This window comes from Tursiops truncatus, chromosome 10 (assembly GCF_011762595.2).
Source record: "Tursiops truncatus isolate mTurTru1 chromosome 10, mTurTru1.mat.Y, whole genome shotgun sequence".
NCBI classification, from domain to species: Eukaryota; Metazoa; Chordata; class Mammalia; order Artiodactyla; family Delphinidae; genus Tursiops; species Tursiops truncatus.
The window spans coordinates 42,226,276-42,249,407 of record NC_047043.1 but is presented as its reverse complement, the minus strand read 5'-3'; the positions used below and the strand labels follow the sequence as shown (position 1 = coordinate 42,249,407).

The 23,132-nt window shown below is 35.3% G+C and overlaps 1 protein-coding gene across 2 annotated transcripts in view; it reads left to right on the top strand.

Moving 5' to 3' along the window:
• The window catches only part of BMP5 (bone morphogenetic protein 5), a 119,135-nt gene that overhangs the window by 44,687 nt on the left and 51,316 nt on the right, over window positions 1-23,132 (top strand). For both annotated transcript variants that reach the window (XM_019931396.2, XM_019931395.3), the window contains exon 2: window positions 11,029-11,221. In XM_019931396.2, the coding sequence (XP_019786955.1) occupies window positions 11,029-11,221 (193 nt within the window). The remainder of the gene's footprint in view (window positions 1-11,028; window positions 11,222-23,132) is intronic.

The following is a 23,132-nucleotide window of genomic DNA, read 5'->3' as shown; positions in this document are numbered from 1 at the left end:
AGTGGTTTCACTTTGACATCATGTGTATCATGGCATCGAGAGATCTCTAAATTATAACCAAAGCAAGTGAGAACAGATTTCAGGCTCAGGGAAGAGCTATTAAGGGGATAATAGACTTTTGATGTCTGTCTTTTCACAGTAGCACAATGGCTAATTCCTGTGACCCCTGAACTTTTAGTGTCTCCTAACCAAGTATTGGCATTAATCTACTGCTCATCTGTCACCTATCACATTTGGGAGTCCCAGTCTCTGTTTTCAATTATCAGTCATTAGAGAAGGCCTTGAGCAATTTCAGAAGAAAACTCACAAAACCTTTGACCTGTTTTTGTCAGATAACTGCAAGTATTCATTGTAGATAAACTATCATTTCATTGTACCCAAGTATAAAGGAAGGTTCTTTGCTGTATATCACTTACTGTAACCTCTATCACCTTCAGGTGGTTAAAGATGGACTGTTTTATTTTACTGATGGAGCAGAAGGATTCACAAAGTCATTCAGTGAAATCTGGTGAGATTGGAATGGTTGACCTCTAGCTGCCAGGCAATCTACAAACCCCACAGATTTTTCCACTGAAGAAAACATGAGATAAATATTTACCAAAAGGTGATTATCAGATAGTTGTGTTTTTACATTGACTTCTTGTAGGTAAACACAAACTTTCTCAAATATTTATACATAGTGTAACTGAAATCCATTATTTACATACTAAGCATATCTACTCATCATTAAGTACTCATTTTTTATTACGCAAAATGAATTAATCAGGTACCATCCTCTGTGATTATTAATTCTAAACTGATTTTTGAAGTTTAACATTAATATCCAACCCACAAAAGATGAATATTTGCTTTAAATTCTAATTAATTATTTCCTGTATAAAATGCCTATAATCAAAAAAATAACAAAATATTTCCTATATGTCAGGATGTATTGTTGTCTTCAGGGATAAAAGTAAGTGACTTTCAGACTCCTTTAAAGAGGAAGTATGTCAGAACCAGCTAATCTGATTGGATTGGTGAATAATATATGAATGTCAAAAATGTGTTCTCTACCTTGTAGATGTGAAATATCTAAACAAGGTATCAAGTAAATACAATTATTTTCTAACTACCCACTCTTGTAAAAATCTAGACTGATTTTTTTAATGCTACTATAACACTATGTAAAAATTATATAGCTATAACTAAACAAATAACACAATTAAAAACTATAACACTATAACAAAATTATATAGCAAAATTAAAAAACCAAAAAATTTTCTCTTTAATTTTGTTATAACAAAATTAAAACACTATAACAAAATTAAAAAATGGTAATAGTCATCACCTTTATTAATATATCTATATTCCAGATAAAGAAATTGACATTTTGATCATCAGCGTGGCTACGTTTTAAGCCAGGTAGCAATTTTTTACAATTAAACTTTTATTGACTATTTACTGTATTAAAAGTCCTGTTTGTTGTATATGTAGAAATACAAAGGTAAGAGATAAAACAAAAAGAAAAACATGGATATTCCTATGAAGTATCTTACTCTATGGGATTAATCTAAGGTGACATAATAATTACAGTGCAAATAGAAAATAATTCACACAATAGCCACTGCTTTTTGAGAACTTGCTCTGTTCCAGCCATTATGCTATGATCCTCTCTTTCAAATATTATTTAACCTCTACAGCACACTGTGGAGAAGGCCTTTCATGATTGACCTCCATTTTAAAGATGGATAAATAAAGGCTCAGGGATGTTGAGTATCTTTTCTAATATCACACTCTTTTAATAGGTTAGGGAACTAAGATTGAATTCAAATTCTTCTCACCTCAAATCCAACTGTTCACTGTGGTCCCATCATGACAGCTCTGTATTCGAAAGGGAGGAAGAGGACAAGGGCTCTGGGGCTCTCAGCAGGAGAAATTAATGTGGGTGAGAGTTTTCAAAGTAGTCTTTGTAGAATTCAAACTGGAGGTTTTAAGTAGAATTGGGATTTCAACCTCCGACATGTGGGAAGCATCTTAAGTTAGAGGATCTTAGGTCTAGGGTCCAGGTCCACCCTAGACCCAACATGTGCGATGACAATGAACAATTTATTATTCGCTCCTTTGGCCCTAAGCTTTCACATCTCTTTTCATCTATGTGAACTCCTTTCTCTCCCTGGTGATAATCCTTTAAGACCAAATTCAAAATGACCTCCCCTTGAAGCCTGCTGCACAGCTTGCTGCTCCTTCCTTTCTTATTCTGCCCCCACACATGTCCCTCCCAAACCCCAACATGATTGTGCCACAATGGTACTTTTCTACATCTGTCCTTCTCATCCTGAGCTCCTATCTCTTTGCTTCTCAAATCTCCTTAACTATTAGGCTTTGGCCCAGAGCAGTTATCCAATCAATATTTGGGGCTTGAATAAAGTTAGAGGGATCACAGTGGCTATTTTTAGGATAATCAAGATGAGTATATATGGAATGTGAGAAAGAGAAAAGCAGCCCCCTGACAGCCAGGATTGGGATTGGATCAAATAAGGGAGAAAAAAAAATTGAAATATATTAATTTTAAGAAATCAATAATTATTGCTATTATTGTTTATTTATTATTGAACACATCAGTTTTCATACCAATGCTTGACATGTATCATTATTATTATTATTGTATTCTACTAACCCCTGAGGGCTGAGTGCTGGGCCCATCCAGTCTGAGGAGGGAGGGTAGACCTTGAGACCATCTTCCTCCCTGTTCCAAAGCTGTCTTACACAAAACTTAATTCTTTTTCTTTAAAATTTTATTGAAGTATAGTTGATTTACAACGTTGTGTTTAATTTCTTCTGTACAGCAAAAGTGACTCAGTTATACATATATATATATTCTTTTTCATATTATTTTCCATTATGGTTTATCACAGGATATTGAATATAATTTCCTGTGCTATACAGTAGGATCTTGTAGGACCTTGTTATTCATCCATTCTATATATAATAGTTTGCATCTACTAATTCCAAACTCCCAATCCTTCCCTCCTCCAGCCCCCTCCCCCTTGGAAACCACAAGTCTGTTCTCTTTAAGACTTAATTCTTTGTGTCCCTAAATCATTCATGTTTTTTAAATCAAAATAATATATAACTATTGGATCATTAATTCAATTTTGTAAATTTCAAAATTATGTGTTGTGTATTTAATTGATTCAGGAAATTAATTTGTTTAGCTATCATAGGACAACATTTAAATTATTTAACCATCTCACCTTTCTTTTGCAATTTTTCTTCCTTATAAAACTGTATTCATGAAGCATTTATGAATACCAGCAAGAGTATTTCAACTACAGGACATTCGAAAGTCAATTGAAATTGTTCTTTGAAACAAACCACTCAGGAGGACAATTTTCCCTTTTTCAAGTCACACATGGCTGTGGTATTAAGAGGCTCTTAGGGTTTCTGGAATCTGGAGTTTACCACACTCTCTGGGATGGTTATCCTTTCAAAGAAACACGTAACATGTGCATTCACTGACCAATGAATAGACCTTTATAGGACCAAGTTTATGTTTCTCAGTGGACTAGTCAGTGAAAGATGCCTTGCGGGATCTTGGTAGTCTCTTGTGGAGACATCTTGGTAGTCACAAGATAATTTTGCTTTCTTTCTTTCACTTTAAAATGTAACACAGATAAGTAATAATTCTATGAGTAATCTCTTAATGATTTTTTGCACTCAGCAGCAAACAATGATCTGTATTCTTTCAACAGCTGGCTGCACTCCTGGGAAAACGCTATCTTTGTCTTGCAGCTACTGATTCTATTTGAATCTTCCAAGTTACAGCCCTTGTGTGGGAGATTAAGACCGATTGCCCATGGATGCATCCCCTTAAGACAGCAGATAAATCACTAAATAGATAAAACTGCAATCCTCTGTTAATTAGTTCTACTCTTCAGATACTGTAGACAGCAAAATATTTAGTCAGGACATTTCTATCCAATTTCTGCTTATGATAAAGTCATTCAGAGAGGTGTCTGTTTGGAGAAAAGAGACTGCCATCAGTCATTAACTTCTGTTAAGTTATATCTCAAAAATAAAAGGCTTCAGCGTACGTCTTGTCTTTAAACACAAGAAGCTTAATCTTTGCAGAACTTTGGCAATTTAGAGCATTTAGAATGTAGTTTGGTGCTTCTATAAAGGCGATCCTGTTTCTTTTCACTCTCAGCCCATGACTCATGGAATGTGAGTCTTCTGATTCATACTTTACCTCTTGTATTCTTTGATGTTGCCACTGTTTTAAAAAACCAACCTATAAAAATAAATTCATTCTCTGGTTCTGTCAGTGTAGGTGACCTTTCAGTTGTTCTAGTTGGTTCATAGATGGAAATGTTTGGAAGACACAAAACCTGCTTCCTGGAGACAGAAGGAGGTACATTCCCTACCATCGTTATGATCATGTTTTGAGTGGTAAGCTGTATCAATTTTGCTGATTTTTGATGGTTTCTTTTCTGTAAGTCGGTGTGTATGTATATGCAGAAAGCAACTCTTTAATTTTTGTAGAGAGCACTGTGGACCACTATCAGCTCAGGTAAATAAACAACTCTGTGTTGATGGGCTTGTTTAATTTATGGTGATAGTCACTGGTTTACATGTAACGACCTTCAAAACAAGCATGTATCATAAATGACAGTGGGAGATGAGTGCAAGGCATCAGTGTCATGTTTTCATGGCTGTTTGGCAAAATACAGTCTGTTGATCTGGTTAGATATGTAAGAAGTTATGAAAATAGCCGTCTGGACAGGTGGTTGTGTTCTCTCTCTCTCTCTCTTTTTTTTAATGGTGTGTTGCTATCTGCTTTATAGCAAAATGAATCAGCTATACATATACATGTGTTCTCTTTTTAAGTGCAGTTTTCAAAGGTGAATCAACTGATACAGGATGTGTGTTTTAAATCTAGCTATATTTGTTCCTAAACTCTCCTTTCCACTTCAAGTGAGAGAAATGGTGTCTATGGTATGGGATGAGGAAATGGTCTCCACCAGAGACAAGTGTTAACCTCTTGGTCTCAGCCTGTTTTAACCCTTGTGTCGTTTTATCTCCTTGGACAAGTCTGGGTCTGGCTTGAGTGAGCTTACCCTTCTGCTTTTTTTTTTGTTTGTTTGTTTCACTTTGGTTTTTTTTGTCTTGTCTGGGAATGAGGAGATCTCTTCTAGCACTAAATAGGAACGTAATTATGACTTTTATGGAGTCTGGCAGATTTTAATCTGGTAACACAGATTTTATTAGAAATGATAATAAAGATGTTTTGGAAACTCACACATGGTTTTGTTGATGTAACATAGAAATGAAAAAGTGAGTTGAAATGTCCAAATATTTAATATACTATGAATCAAACCCCCAAATAGTATACATTATAATGATTTTTTTCTATTTGTTTATTTGTTTATGTTTTAAGCTTCTCAAGCCATTTACAATTGCAATGTGTTATACAGCACACTGTAATTTATGGAGAAACATAATATATTTAATATATAAAATCATCACAATATGAACAAGGCAAAGATAGCTCCTATAAAAAGCTTACATCTAAGGAATATGAAATGTGTGTGTCTGTTCTCTTTCATCTGTTTTGGTTGTGCTGTTTTTAAAATATAGTTGTAGGAAAAGTTGCATGCTAATAGAGATATTATATAATGCTAATTCAGGTCGTGAATACAATCACTTGCTTATTCATAAACATTTTCTTAGATAATAAATGGAATCAGTATTAAATAAGTGAATATGATACAACTTTTGCTAAGATAAAGATTGGAGGAAATGAGTTCTAGAAGGAGCGGAGTATGGCATCCTCTATAGGGTAGGAGCATCTCGTAGAGGAGAATGTAAGCATTGAAATATCAACTCTCCTGAGGGGATAATTAGATTAAAAAAACAAAACTACATCCAGAAAAAACAAACAAACACACAGGGTCCTGTTGTTGAGGGCTTTGCGAGTTGAAATCTTGACACTGGGTTGAAATCTCTTCTCTCCCAATTATAGGTTGTGGGCTCTTGAGCAAGTAATAGAAACTTATGGATATAAGTGAGTATTAAATAAAATACATGCCCTACCAAATGAGAGTTAAATAAATTATCATGGTCTCAGTCAATGGGAAATGCAGCAGGATGGTGCTGAGTGAAAAGACAGAACCAGCTTTTGATCTGTTCATAGTCTTTCATTCAGCCAATGTTTATTAGAAGACTTCTTCGGATCAGGCATTGTATTGTGTTAGACGCCAATTACACACTGATGATCAAACCCTTGCTTCTCCACATGTTCTCCACATTTTTGTATATTGCTGATTAACATTGTATGAATATACAGTTGAGTCTCGAACAACATGGGTGGGACTGCACGGGTGCACTTATATGTAGATATTTTTCAATAAATATATTGGAAAATTTTTTGGAGATTTGCAGCAATTTAAAAAACTCAGACATGAACAGCATAACCTAGAAATATCAGGAAAATTAAAAGAAAGTTAGGTATGTCATGAGTGCACAAAATATATGTAGATATACACATAACATACAAAATATGTGTTAATCAACTGTTTGTGTTATCAGTAAGGTTATTAGTAGTTAAGTTTTTGTGGGGTCAAAGTTATATGCAGATTCTTTGACTGCACAGGGAGTCAGTTCTCCTGGACCCCATACTGTTCAAGGGTCGTCACCTGTACTAACAACGAACTAGTCTCTAAGTAGGATGTCATTATGTAGGTGGTACGGACATTGAACAAAGATTTACAATGGGCTTTAGAAGACAGACATCTGTTATTGCCTAGCTGTCATCACCCAATTTCTTTTTTTTTTTTTGGCATAAATGTATTTTATTTATTTATATTTTTATCACCCAATTTCTTATTCTTAAGTCAGGGATATTAATATTTGACACCTCCCTAGGTAACTGAGATTACCTTGTGAATATTTGTGACCATCTTTAGGAGTGCAACGCTATATAAATACTACTTTTATTCCATTACTCACTGCAACATGTCCCATGGAATTTACCAGGGCAATTATAATTCAAAGCAGTAGGATATAGGAATTTGAATCACTGGACAAATCTGCACTACAACTTTATTCTGTGTGGTGTATTTAATATAAAATTTTATTAAACTCTTTGAAAATCTGCCCCCTTAAGGGGTTAGGTTAAAGAGCCTGGATCAGAAAGCTGAAATTTTATAATAACAGCTGAAATTCTAGCTTTCCACTTTATTACACTAACATCTCACAGGGGATTCCAGAACAGTAGATGACTTTACATAATATGAATTCAATACTCATCTGCATTATGCAGGTGCATGCTTTAGATTGGACCCTAACAAACTTATGTCAAAGCCCTTATGCCCAAGACTATAGTTATTTTTGTCTAAATTTCAAATATAAAACTGATTGTTAATGAAAAATTGAATAATGATTGTTATCACTTAGAATTTTGAATATTGACTTTCAGAATAGAGAATATATATTTTTGAATGACTGATGAATGCCTAGATCATAAAGTATGGAACTCCTCAAGCAGAGTCTGGGACAGTGTCACGTAGTCAAACACCAGGAACATTTCTGCAGCAAACCAGTAAGTTAAAGTGAGATAAATAGGGACTTTAAAGTCACCTCAGATCAGTTAATTTCCAGTTCTTCTGCCAAATGAAGTTGAAACCAAATTTTCAGTTTTCAGAGCTTTTTGGATTTTGGACTTGTGAATGCAAGATTTCAGATCACTCTTCTGTTTCTTTTTCTTTTTTTTTAATTGAAGTATAGTTCATTTACAATGTTGTGTTAGTTTCAAGTGTGCAGCAAAATGATTCATACATATATTAATATATATTATAAATATATTCTTTTTCATTATAGGTTATTATAAAATATTGAGTATAGTTCCCTGTGCTATACAATAGGTCCTTGTTTTTTACTTATTTTATATATAGTAGTGTGTTTCTGTTAATCCCAAACTCCTAATTTATCAGATCTTTATTAAAGCATAAATACTTAGTAAATTAGGACAAAGTAGTAGTTTAGAAGCAGAAGCAGCCTATCCTGGCATTTAAGAACCATAGCTTGGTGGCATCAAATGCTTGGATTCAAATTCTTTGGCAAGGTATTTCTTTTCTCTGCCTCCTCGGTTTCTTCATCTTCAAAATGAGGAAGATAATAGAACCTACTTCATAGGTTGTTATGAAGTATAATATGTTAATATCAATAAAATGCTTAGAGCGGTTCTATTTAAATACTGTTTCATGATGTCATCTACTTTGTTTAAATTAGGATCAGAAAAGACAATTTTACAGTGAATTAAATGTAGTTCTTAAAAAAAAATATGTAGTTCTTTGTTGGGACTTCCCTGTTGGCTCAGTGGTTAAGAATCTACCTGCCAATGCAGGGGACATGGGTTTGAGCCCTGCTCCGGGAAGATCTCACGTGCTGCTGAGCACCTAAGCCCGGTGTGCCACAACTACTGAGCCTGCTCTCTAGAGCCTGCAAGACAAAACTACTGAGCCCGCGTGCCACAACTACTGAAGCCTACACGCCTAGAACCTGTGCTCTGCAACGAAAAGTAGTCTCCGCTCGCCACAACTAGAGAAAGCCTGCATGCAGCAACAAAGACCCAACACAACCAAAAATAAATAAATAAATAAAATTGATTCTTAAAAAAAAATGTAGTTTTTCTGTAAACAAGAGTTGTGGCTAGTTTTAATATTCATACGTACACTCTAGTTATTAGAGATCCAGTTTGTAGGTGTTTTCTGTCCTTACACTTTGGAGATGGAGACCCGTTCATAGCAGTCTACACTAACGCCAGCTGGAGCTCAGACAGAAAAGAGGTTTAAATTATGGACCAAAATAGGATCTTAAAAATGTAGTCATCCTCCTTATTTAGGGAAAGTTAATTAATGATCTCTCCAGGGGAATGGACCTCTCTTAGGACCAAGATAATGATACTTAAATAAAACAAAACCTCATGAGTCATGGGAGGTGGTGTTGGTGTAGCCAGGCAGCCCGAGAGCACTGTTCTCACCAAGTCCAGGTGTAGCTTACATTTTCCTCTTTGCTTGTGTAGGTATCTGAGATGGAGGTGGGGCTGAGCTCCTAGCTCTCTTAAACCATCTCCTACTCCTCTGGAGAAAATAAACCAGAGATTATTTTGGAGGATGAAGGCAAGGAATTGTGGGTTCCTTTGTCATGAACTTCCTCTCAGACATGGAGCCCTGTCTGGCACTAGAATTTAGGAGTCCAGCAGCCTGGGTTCCCAAAAATCACTCCTCAATGATCATGATTGCCTTCTCTCTTCCTTAACCTTGACCCTTCCTCTAGTTAAGGATCCCAAGTTTCATATATTTTTAGCAGTGTTGGTATCATTTCAATTAACCTCCTAAAGATATTTTTTGTGTCTTAATCCAATATTTGAACATTGTGAATTGTTTATATAGCATACATCTTTTATCTTCTTGTAACAACATTTCAGCAATGAAATGTCACTGGATATATTTTAAAAAATTATTGTAGGTTTGTGAGACACTTGGAACACAATGCTTTGCAGTGAATTTTTTTTGTAATCTGTCCTATATTATCTTAGGTAACTGAGATTTTGAGAAACCTACCAGCACTGAGAAACTTAATTCCATCAAATGATATTGCATTACTAAAAATGAACCCTTTTAATAGGTGGTTCCTTAAGAAAGATTTTGGTACCCAGCATGAGACAGGCTGTGATCTGGGACCTGGGACCCTTTGTTGCAGTGCTTGCACCTGGACAAACATCTCTCCTCAAGCAATAAAATACAAAAAAAACCTATAAGGGACTAAATATAGTTGCGTTCATGAGCAGTTGGGGCAAATTATGGACAACAAGATACAAAAAGGCCAAAAACCCAATTGCCACTTCTGAAGAGCCTGGAGCAAAAACAGGGTGTCAGGAGCAAAAGCAAGGTACTGTGCATGCCCCCTGCACACAACACCACGTAAGCGGTGGGCAAGCCACCCCTCTGGCCCAACTCCTGGACACACCCCTACCCTCACCCCATATAAGGAACCAGCTTGCCCCAACTTGGGAGCAAGGAAGGAAAACTCTTACTTGTTTTTGCTCCCCCCTGCTATAGCAGGGCCCCCAATAAAGCCTTGTCTGAATTTCTTGTCTGGCCTCTTTATCAATTTCTATTGATTAGGAAAGGCCAAGAACACTGCTCAGTAACAAGCATAGACTGTATCCAATAATACATCATTTTACAAGGCTGGATTATGTAATGATATGCCTGACACTGTCCTGAATCCCTCAACACTCCTTAATATTCCCAAGAGGAAAAATTCTCTGACCTCATTTGGTGGGAAGGTTGCTGAAGGCGGAAATATGTTCCTCTCTCAAATTTGCATAAGAACAGAGATCTTTGGGAGACTGGATGCTGCACCACGGGTTGGGGGGGTTGTACTCAATAATCTATAAGAACTAATGAAAGTGCATTAAAAAAGGTAGAGCTTTGCATTTGCTAAAAGGAGGAAAAACATCACCCGGGAAGACACTTTAGAAACAATCTTTCTTGTGAAAATGCATTTGTTTTGTTTCCTTGACCTCTAAAATTTCATAAACACAGCCCCAGCTGTGCCAGCAGCTTCTCCGGCCTCCTTCCGACTTTCCTCCCTCGACTGTGCTAAATCTCACCATTGACTTCACCTGGAACTCTGGAGCTTTCTATCACAGAGTGCTAATTCCTGTATGAACCCTTCTCTGTTCTGGTACTTGATACACACTAGTAATAACTTTACAACCTTCACTTTTAAAAACATTTTTGGATAACCTTTCCATTTAGGAGCCAGGAATTTGTATAAAACCACAGAGGTTATATTGCTTTTGAACTAAAGGCTGTTGGTTTGTGGAATTTCCTTCAACTGGAAACACATATGAGTCTGTGGTTTTATGTTTTCCCAGTTTTATAACATCCTGCTTGTTTGTTTTCAAAGTGAAAGAATTTACCATTAATTTCCATACTTTATAAAGGCCTAACTTTTTACTTCCTTTTTTTTTTTTTCCAGTTGAAAGAGACAAGGATTTTTCTCACCAGCGAAGGCATTACAAAGAATTCCGGTTTGATCTTACTCAGATTCCTCATGGAGAAGCAGTGACAGCAGCAGAATTCAGGATATATAAGGACCGGAGCAACAGCCGATTTGAAAATGAAACAATTAAGATTAGCATATATCAGATCATCAAGGAATACACAAATAGGTATCAAATTTATATCTGACTTATTATCCTAGCAAATAAATGTTACATTGTAGTAAAATCCATTGATAACCCACGTGGTCTATCAAATCATGCTTCTTTGAGTGTAATGGCATCAAGGCAGGTATAGACACATGAAAGATACATGTAACTGATCTGAAATGTGTCTTGTACATTTCACAGCTTTTTCTTCCTACTCCTTACACCAATCTGTGTGCTAGAGGGTCTCATGCTCCCCTGTATGTGATTTTCAGGCCCTTCACCTCATTTTGTAAATGAGAAAACTTTCATTTTATTCTGCACATATGAAATTTATAATTAAGATGATTTAAATTACTTGTTGTTTTATAAATTGGAGAAGAGTGGCTTTATTTTTCCCTGGCATAGTGTAAACTCTGTGTAGTGTTATGTGGATTTTGATGGAAGACATTGTATTTGCAATAGATTCTGACAGTTAACCTGTATGTCTTCTGTCTATAAAATGCTTAATTCAAAATGGTACAAAAATAGACAGAGAATCTGAAATACTGAATGTATGATAACCTCAGCTGATAATTACTGCAAATGAGCCATCACATATAAGAATTAGAAAGGGACTTTAGTGGTGTTTTCAGACCAGTGCAGAAATTGCTTGGGTAACACCTTTTACAAATGATTAGCACTTTTGTTGGACAGCTCTTACATTTTTAAAGAAAATTCTTATTGGAATATTATATTGAGGTGAAATTTGTCTTCCATTCATTAAATCTAGATTTTCCCTTTGATGAAATGCTATGTCCTTGTTTGATGAGATAAATATTTAAAGACAGCTGTCATGAGCTCACTAAGGCCTCTTTCTCTCCTTACTGAATATTTCTAGTTCCTGGCCTTTGGATTTTTCTTGGTCTTCTAGTGAGTAGGATTTCTCAATGGGTGTTCCATAGAACACTAGCCCCTCATAATACTCAATAAAGAAAAAGAATAAAAAGCTTCTGGGGTCAAAAGCATTTGAAAAGTCTACTTGTTAGACCGTGTTTTAGGAGATTCACCATGCATGTCAGAATAGTAAAGTCTTGCAAGGTCTTTATGGTAAAGAAACTTGTCAATTCGGTTTTTCCTAGTCTTCCTCAAAATTATTTGACTATGGAATCTTTTTCTTTGGGTCTGTAATACTTAATATCCTATGAAACACTGGTTTAGCAAGACACACCTTAATAAATACTGATCTCTGTATACTGTTATTTTAAGAGCACTAATTTCAAGGCAGAAAGATCTCTGTTCTTTTCTCAGCTCTAACATGTACTAGCTATTTGTCTGTGGGTGAATTTTTTGTTTTTTGTTTTAAATCTCAGTCCTGTGGTTCCAGTTATAAAATGAGGATACTAATTTTTTTCTCACAGGGACAGAGCCTGGCATACTACATTATTCTTTTAAATACTAAATAATGGGGGTGTCTTTTAAAATTAAATGACTAGAATTGAAAATAATGCTCCAAATACCATCTAATTATATTGCCATAGCTAACAAATATTTTATTTATAATTCTTCTTTTCTGCATCTGTTTCCACACTTGGGCTGGTGAGCTCCTTAAAGAAGGGATAGTGTCTTAAGTGATTTTTTTTTTTTTTTTTTTTTTTTTTTTAGTCTCAGCACTATGAATTTGTTTGATACAGTTCTGAAATTATCATTACCCGTGAATGGGATACTTCTTCCATGAACATATCCTAAAATACTTGAATTATCTTACCTTTTGACCATTCACAATATATTTTTATGAAAGTTGAATTTGTACTTGGTTATTCAACATACCAAGTATTTTTTACAGGAAATGTTTGTACAGCAAGCCCCTATTTATTAATTAATTGTTTGAAACTAAATATAGACATTTACACTGATCACAATTAAAGGTCCTAACTTTTATTTAGGTCCATTGTTCTATCTGCTCAGGGTATATATATATATATATTTTGCGGTACGCGGGCCTCTCACTGTCGTGGCCTCTCCCGTTGCGGAGCACAGGCTCCAGAGGCGCAGGCTCAGCGGCCATGGCTCATGGGCCCAGCCGCTCCGCAGCATGTGGGATCTTCCCAGACTGGGGCACGAACCCGTGTCCCCTGCATTGGCAGGCAGACTCTCAACAACTGCGCCACCAGGGAAGCCCTGCTCAGGATATTTTTGAATGTCATCCATTGAACTAGCTACCCTTTGAGGTTTCTTTCACTCTATTTTCTAAGTATGTTAACTACAGTTACATAATTTAAAACATAATAACAATGATGAGAATAAAGGACTAATAGAAGAGTCCATTGATAAGAATATATAGATTTATTTATGAATGAACCCATGCTGATTTTTATTAATAATACATTTGAAATATTTATGAGTATTGATGCTTAATCAGATCTCATAATTTTTGGAAGTTTCATTTCTCTCTAAAAATGGAACATTTGTCTATCTTGAAACTTTGGTATTTCTCTAATTATAACTGATGTTAAACATATTATTCTCAATGTTTCTACAACTCCATCTGCCTGCTCTTTGAGTATTCTTGGGTATAATTTGGCTAAGACTTTACTTATTTTAACATGTGTACTTAATCTACTCTAAGATCCAGAATTTCACTGATACTTTTCCTAAATCTTTGAAAATGATTTCTAAAATCTAAAGTACATGTACCTCTTTGATTGGTGTTGTCTCACTCTACAATTCCAGACTCTAGGGTGGAAGAGATTGGATAGGATTCTACTCAATTTAATGAAAATTATTTTGAAATTTTTAATTCAGTAAATTCAATTCAATATTGATTCAATTCTACCAAGTTCACATTTTTTGAACATTTACTATTAAGTATTGTTGCTGAATTATGATTTTCTCCTGTAGGGTTATGCTATACCTATTGTCTTCTGTGTATTTGTTAATGGGTATGGAATTTTTCCCCCCAATTATTTGCTTCAATATCTGAAACATACAAATGTACACATGCATACTGTACATTTCAATTTTATGTATCATTGACCAGGTGGGAGAATCTCTCACAAAATGCCTTCCTTATCTTTGAAAAAGGCAGTCATCCACTGCCAGTGGTTCATTAATTCACAGTGTAAGAAAATGCAACCCTGTGCTATTGTCTGTAAATTGTCTGTAAATCTAGGATCCCCTTTTAACACTCCACTTTCTCTGCCAAAGAAAGACATTTAAGGGACGTAAGATATAGAAACAGCACATACGCCTCTTAGTGTATTTCAGGTTTCTGTGTAGAATTTCAAAGCCTTTGTAGAAAATGGTAGCATATAGTAATAAGAGCAGGGTCTTCGGAATTCCCACATGGGGAAATTGATGTACATCTTGGAGTCTCAGTTTAAAAATCTATAGACAAAAATAAAAGCAAAAATAAGTATTTCAGAACAATAAAAATATTTCAAATGATGTGGGAAAGACTGGTGCTTAACACAATGCAAAGACGAGAGTTGATACTTAATAAATATATCAGTTAACAGCTTAATAAGCGCAACTATTTTACTAGGATTTAGAGGGTTGTATACAAAGGGTAACCAAAAGTAGGTGGTTACTATAATAACAGTAGCTACCATTTGCTACTCTTTATGTTAAGATAAAGTAAGCAAAATGATGCTAGGTGACTTTCCTTAATAAAAAATTAGCTGATCTTTGATTCATATGAAAGGAATTGGTACATTCTTAAGTCTAGTAATGAAATGAACACCACCCAACTTATGAGCAGTTGGAGCTATCTGTGAACTTGTTCCTGAAAACCCAAGTTTTAGATAAATAGTTAAATTCTCCTTTAAAATACAGTTCAAGGGGCCTCAGACATGAATCCGGGGTGCAGACTTCTGTCAAGCCCAAGTGGAGTCCTTGGCACTCTGGGTGCTGCAGGCAATGCAGATGGCCTGGCTCTGACTCTGAGGAGACCAGGCCACCCTGTGCTCCTCAGGCCACTGCCCGGCCCTTCTGGCAACTTTGGACCCCATTGCTGTGCATCAGCCAGGTGGTTCCAGGGACTTGGATGTCCATGTCTTTTAGGGACCATTACTTCGCCAGCCACATGATTGCAGGATCTTGGTTCCCAGGCCAGAGGTCTGGCCTGAGCTCCTGTGGTGGGGGCTCTGAGTCCAAACCGCTGGACTAACAGAGAACCTCAGACCACAGGGAATATCAATCAGAGTGAGGCCACCCAGAGGTCCTCATCTCAGCAACAAGACCGAGCTCTATCCAACTGCCTGCAAACTCCAGTGCTGGACGTCTCAGGCTAAACAACCAGTAAGACAAGAATACAGTACCACCCATAAAAAACCAAAGAAAAAAAGATCGACAAAAAATATGTTACAGATGATGGAGCAAGGTAAAAACCTACAAGACCAAATTTATTGAAGACGAAATAGGTAACCTACCTGAAAAAGAATTCAGAGTAATGAGAGTAAAGATACTCTAAAATCTCGGAAACAGAATGGAGAAAACACAAGAAACAGTTAACAAGGATCTAGAAGAACTAAAGATCAAACAAACTGTGATGAACAACATAATTACTGAAATTAAAAATACTCTAGAAAGAATCAATATAGAATAACTGAGGCAGAATAACGGATAAGTGAGCTGGAAGATGAAATGGTGGAAATAACTGCCAGGGAGCAGAGTAAAGAAAAAAGAATGAAAAAAATTGAGGACAGACCCACAGACCTCTGGGACAATATTAAACACACCAATATTCGAATTATAGGGGGCCTAGAAGAAGAAGAGAAAAAGAAAGGGTCTGAGAAAATATTTAAAGAGACTATAGTTGAAAACTTCCCTAACATGGGAAAAGAAATAGTCAATCAAGTCCAGGAAGCACAGAGAGTACCATACAGGATAAATCCAAGGAGAAACACATCAAGACACATACTAACCAAGCTATCAAAACTTAAACCAAAAGAAAAAATATTAAAAGCAGCAAGGGAAAAACAACAAATAACATACAAGGGAATCCCCATAAGGTTAACAGTTGATCTTTCAACAGAAATTCTGCAAGCCAGAAAGGAGTGGTAGGACATATTTAAAGTGATGAAAGGGAAAAAACTACAACCAAGATTATTCTACCCAGCAAGGATCTCATTCAGATAAGACTGAGAAATTAAAACCTTTACAGATAAGCAAAAATTAAAATAATTCAGCACCACCAAATCAGCTTTACAACAAATGCCAAAGGAACTTCTCTATGCAGGAAACACAAGAGAAGGAAAAGACCTACAAAAACAAACCCAAAACAATTAAGAAAATGGTAATAGGAACATACATATCGATAATTACCTTAAATGTAAATGGACTAAATGCTCCAACCAAAAGACATAGACTGGCTGAATGGATACAAAAACAAGACCCGTACATATGCTGTCTACAAGAGATCCACTTCAGACTTAGGTACACATACAGACTGAAAGTGAGGAGATGGAAAAATATATTCCATGCAATGGAAATCAAAAAAAGCTGGAGTAGTGATTCTCATATCAGACAAAATAGACTTTAAAATAAAGACTATTACAAGAGACAAAGAAGTACACTACATAATGATCAATCCAAGAAGAAGATATAACATTTGGAAATATTTATGCACCCAACATAGGAGCACCTCATTACATAAGGCAAATACTAACCACCACAAAAGGGGAAATCGACAGTAACAAAATAATAATAGGGGACTATAACATCCCACTTTCATCAATGGACACATCATCCAAAATGAAAATAAATAAGGAAACACAAGCTTTAAATGATAAATTAAACAAGATGGACTTAATTGATATTTATAGGACATTCCATCCAAAAACAACAGAATACACTTTCTTCTCAAGTGCTCATGGAACTTTCACCAGGATAGGTCATATCTTGGTTCACAAACCAAGCCTTGGTAAATTTAAGAAAATTGAAATTGTATCAAGTATCTTTTCTGACAACAATACTATGCAACTAGATATCAATTACAGGAAAAAAACTGTAAAAAATACAAACACATGGAGGCTAAAAAATATGCTACTGAATAACCAAGAGATCACTGAAGAAATCAAAGCGGAAATCAAAAAATGCCTAGAAACAAATGACAATGAAAACACGACAACCCAAAACCTATGGCATGCATCAAAAGCAGTTCTAAGAGGGAAGTTTATAACAATACAATCCTACCTCAAGAAACAAGAAAAATCTCAAATAAACAACCTAACCTTACACCTAAAGCAATTAGAGAAAGAAGAACAAAAAAAAAAAACCCAAAGTTAGCAGAGGGAAAGAAATCATAAAGATCACATCAGAAATAAATGAAAAAGAAATGAAGGAATCAATAGCAAAGATCAATAAAAGTAAAAGCTGGTTCTTTGAGAACATAAACAAAATTGATAAACTATTAGCCAGACTCATCAGGAAAAAAAGGGAGAAGACTCAAATCAACAGAATTAGAAATGAAAAAGCAGAAGTAATGAATAACACTGCAGAAACACAAAAGATCATGAGAGATTACTACAAGCAACTCTATGCCAATAAAATGGACAACCTGGAAGAAATGGACACATTCTTAGAACAGTACAACCTTCCAAGGGTGAACCAGGAAGAAAAAGAAAATATGAACAGACCAATCACAAGCACTGAAATTGAAACTCTGATTAAAAATCTTCTAACAAACAAAAGCCCAGGACCAGGTGGCTTCACAGGCGAACTTAATCAAACATTAAGAGAAGAGTTAATGCCTATCCTTCTCAAACTCTTCCAAAACATAGCAGAGGAAGGAACACTCCCCAATTCATTCTATGGGCCACCATCACCCTGATATCAAAACCAGACAAAGATATCACACAAAAAAGAAAACTATAGGCTAATATCTCTGATGAACATAGAAGCAAAAATCCTCAACAAAATACTAGCAAACAGAATCCAACAGCACATTAAAAGGATCATACACCAGGATCAAGTGGTATCTACCCCAGGAATGCGAGGATTCTTCAATATATGCAAATCCATCAATGTGATACAACATATTAACAAATTGAAGGATAAAAACCATATGATAATCTCAACAGATGCAAAAAAGGATTTCTACAAAATCCAACACCTGTTTATGATAAAAACTCTGCAGAAAGTGCACATAGAGGGAACCTACCTCAACATAATAAAAGCCATATATGACAAACCCAGAGCCAACATTGTTCTCAATGGTGAAAAACTGAAACCATTTCCTCTAAGATCAGGAAAACAAAACAGCTGCCCACTCTCACCACTATTATTCAACATATTTTGGAAGTTTTAGCCACAGAAATCAGAGAGGAAAAAGAAATTAAAAGATACAAATTGGAAAAGAAGAAGTAAAACTTTCACTGTTTGCTAATGACATAATATTATAAATAGAGAATCCTAAAAATGCTACCAGAAAACTACTGGAGCTAATCAATGAATTTGGTAATGTAGCAGGATATAAAATTAATGCATAGAAATCTCTTGCATTCCTATACACTAATGATGAAAAATCTGAAAGAGAAATTAGGAAAACACTCCCATTTACCACTGTAACAAAAGGAAAAAAATATCTAGGAATAAACCTACCTATGGAGAAAAAAGACCTGTATGCAGAAAACTATAAGGTACCGATGAAAGAAATTAAAGACGATACAAACAGATGGAGAAATATACCATGTTCTTGGATTGGAAGAATCAACATTGTGAAAATGACTATACTACCCAAAGCAATCTACAGATTCAATATAATCCCTATTAAACTACCAATGGCATTCTTCACAGAACCAGAACAAAAAATTTCACAATTTGTATGGAAACACAAAAGACCCCGAATAGTCAAAACAATCTTCAGAAAGAAAAATGGAGCTTTAGGAAATAGGCTTCTGGACTTCAGACTATACTACAAAGTTACAGTAATCAAGACAGTATGGTACTGGCACAAAAACAGAAAGACAGATCAATGGAACAGGATAGAAAGCCCAGAGATAAACCCATGCACGTATGGTCACATTATCTTTGATAAAGGAGGCAAGAATATACAATGGAGAAAAGACAGCCTCTTCAATAAGTGGTGGGGCAAAACTGGACAGCTACATGTAAAAGAATGAAATTAGAATACTCCCTAACACCATACACAAAAATAAACTCAAAATGGATTAAAGACCTAAATGTAAGGCCAGACACTTTAAAACCCCTAGAGGAAAACATAGGCAGAACACATTATGACACAAATCACAGCAAGATCCTTTTTGACCCACCTCCTAGAGAAATGCAAGTAAAAACAAAAATAAACAAATGAGACCTAATGAAACTTCAAAGATTTTGCACAGCAAAGGAAACCATAAACAAGATGAAAAGGCAACCCTCAGAATGGGAAAAAAAATATTTGCAAACAAAGCAACTGACAAAGGATTAATCTCCAAAATATATAAGCAGCTCATGCAGCTTAATTTCAGAAAAAAAAGCAATGCATCCAAAAATGGGTGGAAGACCTAAATAGACATTTATCCAAAGAAGACATACAGATTGCCAACAAACACATGAAAGGATACTCAACATCACTAATCATTCGAGCAATGCAAATCAAAAGCACAATGAGGTATCACCTCACACCATTCAGAATGGCCATCATCAAAAAATCTACAAACAATAAATGCTGGAGAGGGTGTGGAGAAAACCCTCTTGCACTGTTAGTGGTAATGTGAATTGATACAGCCACTGTGGAGAACAGTGTGGAGGCTCCTTAAAAAACTAAAAATAGAATTACCATATGACCCAGCAATCCCACTACTGGGCATATACCCTGAGAAAACCATAATTCAAAAAGATACATGTTCCAGCATGTTCATTGTAGCTCTATTTGCAATAGCCAGGACATGGAATCAACCTAATTGTCCAACAACCAATAAATGGATAAAGAAGATGGGGCACGTATGTATAATGGATTATTACTCAGCCATACAAAGAAACGAAATTGAGTTATTTGTAGTGAGGTGGATAATTGAGTTATTTGTAGTGAGTGATAGTGAGGTGTAGTGAGGTCATACAGAGTGAAGTAAGTCAGAAAGAGAAAAACAAATACAGTATGCTAACACATATATATGGAATCTAAAAAAAGAAAAAAATGGCTCTGATGAACCTAAGGGCAGGACAGGAATGAAGACGCAGATGTGGAGAATGTACTTGAGGACACAGGGAGGGGTAAGTGTAAGCTGGGATGAAGTGAGAGAGCAGCATTCACATATATACACTACCAATTGTAAAATAGATAGCTAGCAGGAAGCAGCTGCATAGCACAGGGAGATCAGCTCGGTGTTTTGTGACCACTTAGAGTGGTGGGATAAGGAGGGTGTGAGGGAGACACAAGAAGGAGGGGATATGGGGATATATGTATGCACATATCTAATTCACTTTGTTATACAGCAGAAAGTAACAGAACACTGTAAAGCAATTATACTCTAATAAAGATGTAAAAAAAAGTACAGTTCAAGAGGATGGGAAACTGCTTATCTATGAATTTATTTTACAGAAGTATCAGAGATATAGAAAATTAGAAAAGGATTCACATATAAATGTTTTTCACAGTATTATTGGTTACCATAGCATAGACTGAGAACATTTTAATTTTAAACAGAAGAGAAAAAGTTGCACTTTGTTTCATGGAAAATGGAAATGCTATACTTCATAGAGCAAGTAGAAATTGTATTTTAAAAATATATTAGTAACACTGGAAAGTGCTCAGGCTGTAATGTTAATTTAACAAAACAGGAAACAAACTTTATTTACACATAATATACATAATTATGTTAGGATGAATTCATGTGGAAAACAGATTGGAAGGAAGCAGCAAGTGTTCATTGAAAGCTTGCAGGTAATTTTAAATTTTAATTTTCCCCCTTTTCTGTACTTTCTAAATTTTTATAGTGAAAATTACTTTTGTAATCAAAACAAGCATAAGCATAGTTGAGCAAGTGAAGATAATGAAACAACAGTATGTTACATGTTTCTTTACCAAATAACCATCCAAACATTTCCAGGTAGAGAGGGGCAAAAATCAAAACTAAACTGAACAAAATAAAGGATTAAAAAAATAAGTTGCTCTTATTTTTTTCTTAAGCTACAAGAGGCATTTTTTTTTCCACAGCAAATGAAGATAAATAAATTTTTTTCTTTCCCCTGTTTTATGGAAAATATTGCTGCCAATTGGGAACCTTGACTTTAATTCTTTGAAATTGAGGAGGAAGGATTAAAGATACTTCATTTATATATCATGTGATCACAGTAAAATGGAAAGAATTTCAATTTGAGAAACACATTTTAACATCCAAATATTATTTGTTGAGTATTTATGTTTTCATATAGTTATCAAATCAAGAACTAAAATGGATATATGAAAATAAACTTGTACCTCTAGACATTTTCAAGCCTAAGGTCACCTCTTAAAACTTGTCTTCAAACTTGTGGATTTTATTTATGTACTGTTTCTTTTTTAAAAATTTTTTATTGAACTATAGTTGATTTACAATGTTGTGTTAGTTTCAGGTATAATGCAAAGTGGTTCAGTTATACATACGTGTATATACATATATATTTTTTTCTTCTACATTCTCTTCCATTATAGGTTATTACAAGATATTGACTACAGTTCCCTGTGCTATGCAATAGGTCCTTGTTGGTTATCTATTTTATATATAGTAGTGTGTAATAGTGTTTTGAATTAAACTAAGAAACAATTGAAAAGTCAGTGCAGACTGTACTCTTTAAGGCAGTGCATTTGACAATGCAAACGTGTGTGTGTGTATAATTTCACATATTTAAAGCTCACTTCCCATAACATATCATCTAGGAGTTTCAAGGTGGGGATCCTTGAAGTAATTTAGACTGATGTTTTATAGATATGTTTTATATTCAAGACGCTCTCTGGTCTGTTAACCATCTCATCTAGAAATCCTTTGACAATGTTATGTGATCAAATATGAAAGAGACAGACCCATGATGTCATCTCTTTTCGCACTTATTTATCTTAGCAAGACCTAAAACTCTTAAAATTATATGTTTTATTCCTACTATCTCCCACCTCCCTGTTTATCCCTACTCATATGTCAATGCGTGCCATTTAAAAGTGTTCTGATATTTATCCAAATCTTTATTTTTCTTGGTAAAAACTTAATACACATCGTTTCACTCATTTAATCTTTTCACGTGAAGCTGTCAGCCCCAAATTCTGTGTAGAAGGCATTTCTCTTCAGTCACCCCTCACGTATCTGGCATTATTGGGAAATGAGGTTTCCATATGATTGAATTTTCCAGATAATTCAGCTGAGTTGGACATGCTTTTCCTGAGCAACTTACATGTGGCCAGCACAGGGTACACAAGGAGAGTAAATAAGATCCTTACAGTTCATAGCCTGAGGCAGGGGTTGGGGTTAGCTTGCCACACACAGGCTTTAATAACTATAATGCAATGCGCTAAGCAGTATGATGTAAGTATGTACTACGTGTTGTACAAATGAATACAAAATACAAATGAAGGGGAAATTAATTCTTCACATGGAAGGGTGAGGGCCCTTGGGGAAAGCCACTAGGAGGAGTTCACCCTTGAGTTGGGCCTTTGAAGATGAGAAAGAACTTTTTTTTTTTAAGTCTATTTCTTTGACTTTTTTAAATTGAAGTATAGTTGATTTAAAATGTGGTGTTAATTTCTGCTGTACAGCAAAGTGACTCAGTTTTATATAAATATATATATATATATATGTATACACACACATATTCTTCTCCATATCCTTTTCCATTATGGTTTATCATGGGATATTGAATATAGTTCACTGTGCTATACAGTAGGACCTTGTTGTTTATCCATTCTATATATGATAGTTTGCATCTGCTAACCCCAAACTCCCAGTCCTTCCCTCCCCCACCCCTCCTCAACCTTGGCCACCAC